General features: G+C 33.0%; 1 protein-coding gene across 1 annotated transcript; it reads left to right on the plus strand.

Annotated features, from left to right (window-relative positions):
• The first annotated feature begins 6,716 nt into the window (after nucleotides 1-6,716).
• On the plus strand, nucleotides 6,717-10,806 carry LOC100804531 (TPR repeat-containing thioredoxin TTL1). The gene is made up of 7 exons (XM_006592868.4): nucleotides 6,717-7,987; nucleotides 8,309-8,504; nucleotides 8,741-8,925; nucleotides 9,010-9,343; nucleotides 9,426-9,630; nucleotides 9,714-9,820; nucleotides 9,956-10,806. Exons 1-7 carry the CDS (start codon nucleotides 7,071-7,073, stop codon nucleotides 10,106-10,108), a joined length of 2,097 nt encoding a protein of 698 aa, XP_006592931.1. The 5' UTR covers nucleotides 6,717-7,070; the 3' UTR covers nucleotides 10,109-10,806.

The raw sequence follows: 10,806 nt of genomic DNA on the forward strand, positions 1-10,806 counted from the left end.
GATACCCAAGATTAAAAAAAAATTAATACTTGCAAAATATTAACAGTATTTCTAGGACATTATTAATAATTTTAAAATAAAAATAGATTAAATTTTAATATTTTATATTTTTATCATTAATTTTTAAAATTAAATAATGATATTTTAAAACTATACTAGTATTAGAATTTAGTAACATGTTATTAAAATATCATTTAAAATTAAAAACTTATTTTCTTTTGAAAACGTAAGAATATAAAGAATTTAATTAAGTTTTTTTTAAATTAACGTATGAATATGATTTTTATTATTTTTTTCATTTCATAATTTATCAACAAATATCTTTAAAATAATCGCTAGAATGAATAGACATGACAATAGGGCGGGGACGGATATTATTTCCCTAATTCAATCCCCTACTCCGACTCCTCAACATATCCTGTATCCGATATCCAATGGGTTAAAATTTAATTTATTATCTCATCCTTTACGCGTTGGGTATCGGGTATCCTCGATTCCGTCCCGTACCCGATTCAAATTAGAAAAATAATTTTTTTAAAAGAATATTAAAAATTTGATTTTAGAAAAAATAAATTGATTATTAAACATTTATTTTTAACTACTTATATATCAATAAATTTATTATAGTGCATGAGTCTACAAAAATTGTTAAAAAAAATGTTAAATTATGTAAAAATTATAAAATAAAATTAACTAGTAATAAAAATTATAAGTCCTTTGATTAAATTATGCAAAAATTCTAAAAATTAAGTGACGGGGTGGGATCGAGGTTGGATGTAGTAATCTCATACCCGTACCCGTACCTAACTTTTGGTTAATGGAGGAAAACTCAAACCCGAACCCATACCTAATTAACTCAAATATTATCCGTCAAAGTCGAGACGGATTTGAATGGGTACTCTGGGGTATGAATTTTCGTCAAGAATGAGTGTTTATATAATTTTTATTAGTAACTCAAATGCTAGCAGGTTGACAAGTTAACGCAAGGCTTTGACTCTTCTTCAGTCAATCTCCCAAAAAAATTGATGATGACTATTGAACCATAGCCATTATTTTCACCAGAATACGCGAATTGCATTATTCATAGTATTGTCATTTTGCACAATAGAATATGCTTTTTCAATCTTCTTTTCCACCTTATATGACTTATTGTTAATCTCTATAGTCTAGCTATAACCGTAATAAAAGCGAGTGGTTATAGGAAGATCTACCATACTCCAATGGTCGAGATCATAACTGATTTGTTTCTTTCAGACATAATTGTCAAACACTCTTCAGCATGATAAATCCTGCTACCTAACCTAACCCATCTGCCAGAATAAGAGTGAAAGAAGAAAAAACATTACAACAGCACCAATCAAAGGGAGCCTTATAATTTGGAGGAAGCTAGGGTGGTTGGAATTAAGGGACCATTTGGCAAGCAATCTTAGGATTTATAGATTTTATAGCATAAATTATTAGTGCTTTTGCTGCTTCTATAAATTTCAGATTATGAAACTGGTGTTAGCTTTTAATATAATAAAGTTGCCCAATTCTTATAGAAGTGCCAATTGCCATAAATTGTGTAAAAAAGTGTCCAATCAATCAACCGCATGCATATACACAATTTTGACTCCAGCACGGACCTAGACCTAGTATACCACCAAAACTATCTTAGTCAACCCAATAGTGATAATGTCTTCGCATCCCAGTGTCTATTATAATTATAAAAAAAAAGTTATGTACAGATAAAATAATTTTATATTATTATTTAATTATAATTTATTATAAATAATAAATTTATTAATTTTTATAATAAATATCTTATAATTTATATTAATAATGATTTTTTATTAGACAAAATTAATTAGTGCTTGTTAACCATATCTTTGGCTGAACTCTTTGATATAATTAATGTAATAATTGCAGAAATACCATAAAAAAAAGATGCCTTGTACTCTAGCTTTGTTTAACGAACCAATAAATGATAATAGTTATTTATTTTGGGTGAAAGTAAGAGAGTAATTAATTTTACATTATAATATGATACAATATCCCAAGTAGATGCTTTCTTAGGGTCTAGTTCATTGAACTTTCTCTAGAATACCATATATACCACTTCTGTCACACACAAAAAAATACCATATACCATTTTGTTGTGTATTGCTTAGGAAAGATTGATTCTTTTCTTAATTTGCACCTTTTAATTCTTCTTTGGTCCTTGGTAAAGGATTCTCGATAATAAAAAAAAAAAACCCCTCATTTAATTAACAACACTGCAATAAGATCTATAGAGATGAGTGGACTGTCATAAAAGGAAATTAAGCGTATTTTATTTTTTCAAAATATCATATACTATTTACATTAAGTAAAGGAAGTTGAAGTTGCAACCATTTTTGGTAGAAAATAATTGAAGTGGAGCACCCAGTTCGCAAGCACATCGTTGAATTAATTGCTTGAACTACTCATTTGTCCTTCCCACATAAAGAAGAGAATTAGAGATGCATAGGCTACAAAACAATTCTATATATAATATACTATCATGTATGCAATACGCGCATTTTTATTTATCTTTTACTTATATATAGACAATACAATACGCACATTATATGGAATACGTACGATTCTTACTAGGCTTTTCTTTAATGAGGGGGAAAGGTGAAGAGGTTGTTCCATAATTAAAGCATGATGCAGCATAATTAATGTCTACTAATAAAAATTTTATAAAATTCAATCGAATACTTTTGTATGGCACAATTAAATCTTACAAGCCCAGTCAACTTCTATAAGTCATGAAACGTGAAATTTATATTTACTTTGTTCTTATAAGTTAAAAGAAATGTTAAATAAATATGATTGAATATTTTATTATATTCTTTAAAACAATAATTATATTATTTAAACACTCAATTTTTTTGAACACTTATTTAATACCTATCCATTCTCTATTTTATTTCTATTGTGTGATATTATCTATCATACTCGTATATTTTTTTTTCTATTTTATCTCTCTCCCCCTCTCACTAGATTTGTACCTCTCCACATTGTATTAATCTCCACCCTTTTATGGGTTTAATATGTATAAAATAATTTTTTTCTTCATGGTCCCTTTAATATTTTTTTTTCAAAATACTTCCTATAATATATATTTTTTATTTTAATCCCTAACATTAGGATGTTATTATTAAGTGTTCTTGTGTAATTTTATGTATATGAAATGGTAATGTGACATTTCATGAGCCACAGTATCATGTTACCGGAATATAACTAACCTTGGAGTTCAAAACAAAATAAATTATATTAAAGAAGCTAATTTGAACCAAAAAAAAACATATAGGGACTATAGGAAAAAAAATATAAGTTTTTTATAGGAACTAAAATGTTAATTAATTAATCCAAAAATTATATATTTATGAATAACAAAATCAACAAAAAAAAAGATTATTAAAACTAAATTTAGTCATATTTATGATGAATAAAAATATATTTTATCTAATTAAAAAGAATTAAATATCTTTTTAATTCTTATAATTTAATATTTTTTTATCTTTTTTTTGTTGTAGAATTTTTTTAATCTTTACAAATTATGTTTATTTTATCATCCTTATAATATTTTAAGCAACACTTTGTTCACATTTTAAAGTATTATTTAAAGTGTTATAAGAACAAAAATAAGATCAAGTGCCTCATCATTCTTAGAGGTCACTATTTGCCTCTTTCAATCTAATGTTGTTTAATTGTCTTCCTTAAGGACTTAGACGCTGCTACTACACTCTGGATTCCCCTGAAAGGACCAGTTGACACACTCTCCTCTTACACATGGCCAACTAGTTCCCATATTGCCCCTATACCTCTACCCTAACCCTTATGCACACAATGTTACACTATTTTTCAATGTTCTCAAAACCAAAGGACATGGAGGTCATAACACTAGGAGTCTCGACTTAGTGAGGTTAGTTGCTTCTTGTTTGTATAAAAAGGTTTAATTACTTTTTTCTACTTTAATTTATTTTAGGTTTAATTTGGTCCTCTTAAAGGTTTAATTAGGTGTGGTATCTTTTAAAAATAATTCAATTGGATCCTTTACTTTTTAAAAGGTTTACTTAAGTCTTTTATTTTATAAAATGGGTCTAATTTGGTTTCATTTTTCTTTCATCAGTTTGTTTTTTTAAAATAAGACTGAAATTGGTTTTAAATGAGATTATCATGAATTCATTCTAAAAAATAAAAACTTAATTAAACCTTTTAAAAATAAAGGGTCTAATTGAATTTTTTTAAACAATAATTAAACTTTTAAATAATAAGATAATCAAATTAAAAGACAAAATATAATTAAACTACGTAAGAAAGTGAAAAAATATATGGACAATTCAGGAATCTAAGATAAACACAACATCCGTAAGGCTGAGAAAAATGTGAAGTGTAGTGCTATTCAATAGAATGACACAAACCAAATAATTCTTGTTTTATTTAATTTTTTTCAATCACATAATTAGGTTCTTTAATTTCTCGGTAAGTCTTTAAAGTATTTTTATAAGTTTTGATTATTTGAATTAATTAATTCTTTGTCTGAAATTTAATCACACTTTTCTCAAAAATATATTATTTAGAAATCAAATCTCATCCTTTCTCATGTATTATGATTAAGATCTATTGAATTTATTGTTTTATTTGATTATAATAATAATAATAATTATTATTATTATTTATATGCTAAGATTAAAAAAGAGTAAGTGTAGTGAGATGTAGGTGGGATCCACTTGTTTTAGAGCTAGTGTGGTCCCTGGGGGTGGTGGTCTCAATTCTCAAGCAAGATGTGGGTTCATCATGGTGATGCAGTTTGGGAGAGTCATTTCCTAAACGGAGAAGGAGAAACAATGAAATTGGAGGGGACATTTTTGTTCTTTGTTTCTAGGGTTGATTTTGATGCTGCTGTGGAGCCCACATCCCTTCCTGTTTGCCACGTGGTCTAGGGTTTGTTTGTTTGGGGATGGAGATGGATGTCATTCTGGATTCTGGTGGCAATGCAGCGGCTTATTAATTGGTGGAAAACTCTTTATTTTTAATATCAAACATCAAGCCACATACACATAGGTGTTTTCAAGAATCAAATAGAGCTTATACAAATATTTATACATTATCGATTAATTAAATCTTCACCTTTGGGAGTCTAAAATATGAATAGAATACTTATCTAATCGACTAACTTTTATTAGCGAATCAGATACCATTCATGGATATTTAGTAACGTAGGTGTATGTTTTTTTTTTTTTTTAAGGAATATCAAAAACTAGGTGTATGTTTCTAAAAGTGTTTTATTTGGATTTTGGGGCCTTAATTACACTTCAATTGTCGTTGAACACAGGAATTAGAGCATTGATTAGTACTAATCACTGTTGTTTTGTCAACGAATTTCATAGTGACCATGTGACTTTCCTTTCAGCTAAATATGGTATTTAATTCAGACCGTTTTTTGACATCGCATGGTGAAAATTGAAGCATTTACCTCATAACATTCCAGGGTAGGTTCGAAACTTATGAAGCTCTTAAAATCTAATTATTATTTTTTTGTGCTTTTGTGATTTACGAGGAATTAGAAGCAGTGAATGTACATTATGAATTTCAAGAGTTTAGTAAGTTAATGAGCGTCTTCCTAAGGTGAAATATCATTAATGAGTTTTCATGGTGGGGGGGGCATGAGAAATGAAATTCATTGCAACAGTTTGGCAATTTATCCCAAAAAATATATTATAATTATAAAAAAAAAAGTAATTAAGAAGGAGGACATAGAGAACTGACATGGAATGAGAAACTTGGCTTTGGCCGCAAGGATGAGATCATAGAGTGATTCTCACTTCTCCTAAAAGAGAGTGGGTGACATTTACCCTAAGAAAAAACAACAAATAAAATGAATTATAGAAGTAGAAAAATACAGAATAAAAAAAATAGAGAACATTTTATCAAAATAAAAATGTGGAATACATTAATTAAATAAATAAAATAAAGAGTTTAATACACCTACATTATCAAAATAAATTTTCTTGCACTCTCATTTAATTAAATTTTATAAGGCAATTATTATTAAGAATAATTAGTGTTATGCACAATAATTTATTACAGCAATGCAGTTTTCACCTATAATTAATTTTTATCTTTTATAATAATTTTTAAAATTTTATTAATAATATTTTATTCTTAATTTACAATGTATTTTTTTCTACATTTACCATACAAATTTAACTCTTAGAAGATATTTGACAGGAAGAAATTTTTGGTTTTCTGAAAATCTTTGATTTTGAATTTTTGTTTTTTTATGTTTCATATCTATTTTAAAAAATAAAAAATTTGAAAATGTTTTTTAGATTGATTTCTCTAAAAAAATTCTTATATTTACTTTTATTAAATTATCTAATGTGATAAATAATTAAAATAAGTTATAAAATATTAAGTAACTTTTTGATCCATAAAAATAAAAAATAGATTTTACAACATGTCCTTTGTTCAATTAAACGAGGTAAATCCCTCAATCTAAATGCTAGTACAATAATTCTTCTAAAAATTATTCTAAATTAGTTAAGGACATAATTTTATCCTAAGAAGTATATACATACCAATTAAACTCAAGTAATTTATCCTAAAATGAAATTAAAAGATAAAAAAAGGAGAGCAAGAAGCAAAATAAAACCAAACCTTGTCTCGTGAAGGAGGAGGAAAAGAAAATAAAAGCTCAATCTTTTTCTTCTCCATCCTTCTTCTTCCATTCTCTTCTCTCTCACACAAATTCTCTCTCTAGAAAAAAAAGCTTTATTTTAATATTTTCCCTCCCTCTCTCTCTCTAGAATTTCACCACCACCAACACTCACTCATATTCATTCTTTGCTTGCTCTTTTTATATATCACGAGATCCCCATCTCTTTCTTTCTTTCCCCTCCTCTCTCTCTCGTTCATGTCTTTTTTCTTTAGACCTTCCCAATTCTCACTCCTCCAACACCACCACCACCCATTCCTAACACACACTCTCACTCAGAGAGAGAGAGAGGAGTAGGTTCGTTCATCAAGTTCGAATTTTGAACCACCCCTTTTGTTCCGCAATGTCGCGTTCGTCGGGGAAGCCGGTTTCCGAGGTGGTCGGCATAGACGCCACCTTCGCCGATCGGTTCCGCGACGCGCTGACCTGCGACGACGGCAGCAACAACAACAACAATATTAACAAGCCCGACTTCCGAGAACTCGATCTGGGCTCGCCGGTCTCGCCATTGCGGACCACGCGCGGGCCTGCCGCCAGTAGCAGCTCCAGCTCCTCGGGCTCCTTCTCGGGCCGAACCGGGCCCACCCGCAAGCCTGAATCGGCTCAAAATAATAGCAACACCAACACTCACACTCATAGTCTCAGCAACAACAACAACTCCGGTGAACTTTCTGGTTCAAGTGAGAACAGCCCCACCGCGCGTAAACCGGGTCACAGGAGATCTGACTCCGGATCTGCGCTGGTGCCGTTGATATACTCCGGTCAGACGGCGACTTCGCCGGCCATGAATGTTCTTCCGACCGGGAACATTTGTCCATCTGGGAAGATCTTGAAGGCGGGGATGATGGCGAATCGGAGTAGCAGAACTAGTAGAAGCGATGTTTTGGGGTCGGGGATGGGAAACTACGGCCACGGAAGCATAATGCGTGGCGGAGGGAAGGTGGAGCCGGCGAGTTCTCGCGGCGGCGGCGGTGGGAATGAGACGGTGAAGAAAGGGGGGCACGTGCAGAGTGTGGATCCGGAAGAGTTGAAGAGGTTGGGGAACGAGTGTTACAAAAGGGGGAACTTTGCTGATGCGTTGAGTCTCTATGATCGCGCGATTGCGATGTCGCCGGCGAGTGCCGCTTACCGGAGCAACCGCGCGGCGGCGCTGACGGGCCTCGGACGGTTGGGTGAGTCTGTGAGGGAATGTGAGGTGGCTGTGAGGTTGGATCCTAATTATGGAAGGGCTCATCAGCGTTTGGCTTCTCTTTTCCTCAGGTGGAGATGATTCATCAAGTTCTTTATTTTTTGTTTGAATTGTTTTACCCTTTATTGTTTTGATTTGATTTTTTTGAAGTTGTTATTTATTTGTTAGGATTTGATGGCATTGGTTGATTTGGGTCTTGTTAATTAAGCTAAAATCAACTTGTGCATCTCAAGTTATGGAGAAGTTAGTGCATAAGTTGATTTTGAAGCTTAATTTATTTTACATTTGTATTGTATATGTGGTTATGGAGAAGTTTATTTAAACAAGATTTTGGTTGCTTTTGGGTGGAGTGTGGAATTGTGTTGATTTGAATGGGAGTGGTAATGTGACAGGTTGGGACAAGTTGAGAATGCAAGGAAGCACCTTTGTTATCCTGGGATGCAGCCAGAGCCGTCTGAGATGCAGAGGTTGCAAGTGGTGGAAAAGCATATCAGCAAATGTGGGGATGTACGGAGGGTTGGGGAATGGAAGAGTGTTCTCAGGGAAGTTGATGCTGCTGTTGCTGCTGGAGCGGATTCTTCGCCTCAGGTATTGTTAATATTGTTATTGATTTTTCATGGTTTTAGATTGTGTTGCAGTTGTGGTTTTGTCACGATCTTTGCTGACAAATGTGGCTGATCCAGCTGCAATTGTGGTGGGGACAGTGCGGCTGAAATTACCGTTATTTAAAACTTTGGTTGTTATAATTTTTTTCTTATATCTGAGTTGGATATGTTTTTGAGGTGTGGATGAATGGCTGAACTGGTTGGAAATTGAATTTACAGCTCTTTATGTGTAGAGCAGAAGCGTTTTTGAAGCTCCACCAGATTGATGATGCGGAATCAATTTTGTTGAGTATTCCCAAATCAGAGCTGCAAATTAATTCCTCTTCTCAGGCAAGGTTTTTTGGGATGCTATCAGAGGCTTATTCCTATTTTGTCAGAGCTCAGATTGAGATGGCATTGGGAAGGTGAGTTCAGACACTATTAGCCTTCATCTGAAATCCTAAGATGTTTCTGTTGGAAAGTGAAAATGGATGATGGGTGTATTGCAGGTTTGAGAATGCAGTTACAGCTGCTGAGAAAGCCTGTCAGATTGATTCCCGGAATGTTGAAGTTGCTGTTTTGCTCAACAATGTGAGGATGGTGGCAAGGGCTCGAGTGCGCGGAAATGATCTTTTTAAATCTGAAAGGTACACTGAGGCTTGCTCGGCATATGGGGAAGGTTTGAGACTGGACCCTTCGAATTCTGTTCTATATTGCAATAGAGCAGCTTGTTGGTTTAAGCTTGGGCAATGGGAACAGTCAATTGAAGACTCCAACCAAGCTTTACATATCCAACCAAATTACACCAAGGCCCTTCTTCGAAGAGCTGCATCAAACAGTAAGGTAAATTGATTTTTTATTCTGCGATACTGTGTTTTTTGTCATGAAGTTTTGTGATGCCATCGTTGCTTTTTGTTAAATGCAGCTAGAAAGGTGGGAAGAAGCAGTCAAAGATTATGAGATCTTGCGGAGAGAACTTCCAAATGACAATGAAGTTGCTGAATCTCTTTTCCATGCACAAGTTGCCCTAAAGAAATCACGAGGGGAAGAAGTATATAATTTAAAATTTGGTGGTGAAGTGGAAGAAGTCTCAGGTCTTGAGCAGTTTAGAGCTGCAATTTCTTTACCAGGTAATTGAAATGTTTAAAGAGGAGTCTTCTGCAACTCATTATAGTCATTTTTCAAGTCTCCTGATAAATCTATAATTTGGCAGGTGTATCTGTTGTCCATTTTGAAGTTGCATCTAACTTGCAATGCAAACAAATATGGCCATTTGTCAATACACTATGTGGTCGATATCCATCTATTAACTTCCTCAAGGTATCTCACTTTACAACTTAAAATGAAGTTGTTTTTCTAACTTCACTACCTGTTATTTTATTAATTTAGATTTAAAAGAGAGCAATATGGGAGTTTCCTAATGAATGCAATTGTTTTTTTTGTCTTTGATCAAAGGTGGACATTCAGCAAAGCCCAACAGTTGCAACTGCAGAGAACGTTCGGATTGTACCGACCTTCAAGATATACAAAAATGGCAGCCGGGTGAAGGAAATCGTATGCCCTAGTCGCGACATGTTGGAACACTCTGTGAGGCATTACAGCTTTTAGAACCTCATGACTTGTAATGCTTCTATGTTGTCTTCTGCACTTCCGTCTTGTTGTTTCCCCAAACCTCCAGTTAAACTCTCTAGTCTCTACAGCTCTTCCAGTCTTTTGATCCCACCATAAAGTGATCACCTCATCATATCATACCTGTGACATAGTCAAAACCAAATAATAATCTCTTTAGCAGCCAATACCATTGGAACCTAGAGATAGTCTTGTAGTTCCTTTTGAAGTTTTTATTTATTCATTCGTTCCTCATTGCTCTTTGGTTCCATGTTCCTCCCAACTCCCTTTTGTCGATTTTCTTTGTCTTATCCACTCCTTTTCAGTTCAATAGGTCAGCTGTTCTTGTACCCCCCAGTTTCTTCAAGGTTAAAAGTAAAAAAAAAAAATTGTTTTTTTCTTGTCTGTACAATTGATTTAATGATGAGTTTAAATTACCTTTTAAGATAGACAAATATAGACAGATATAGAATGAAGGGAGGGGGAGGGTGTCGTGCTAGTTAGAGGGGGGATCTGTACAATGTATATATGTGGTGATATATACAAGACACTGGAAGCCTTTGAGGGGGGAGAGATAGGATGAGTGGTGGGGTACCTACTGAGTTGGCAAAAGGAGGATGAAAATGTTACTATTATCATTGTTTTTTTTTTATCCTATCTTAGCCATTTAATCAATAAAAAGTTCCCATTTTTTTTTA

The sequence above is a fragment of the Glycine max genome, chromosome 12, assembly GCF_000004515.6.
Source record: "Glycine max cultivar Williams 82 chromosome 12, Glycine_max_v4.0, whole genome shotgun sequence".
Classification (NCBI taxonomy): domain Eukaryota; kingdom Viridiplantae; phylum Streptophyta; class Magnoliopsida; order Fabales; family Fabaceae; genus Glycine; species Glycine max.

Excerpts from the sequence above, each read along its gene's own strand:
- LOC100804531 (XM_006592868.4), top strand. The coding sequence starts at position 7,071 with ATGTCGCGTTCGTCGGGGAAGCCGGTTTCCGAGGTGGTCGGCATAGAC. Across the intron at positions 8,505-8,740 it reads GAGCGGATTCTTCGCCTCAG|CTCTTTATGTGTAGAGCAGA; the intron begins GTATTGTTAATA and ends TTGAATTTACAG. Across the intron at positions 9,631-9,713 it reads AGCTGCAATTTCTTTACCAG|GTGTATCTGTTGTCCATTTT; the intron begins GTAATTGAAATG and ends ATAATTTGGCAG.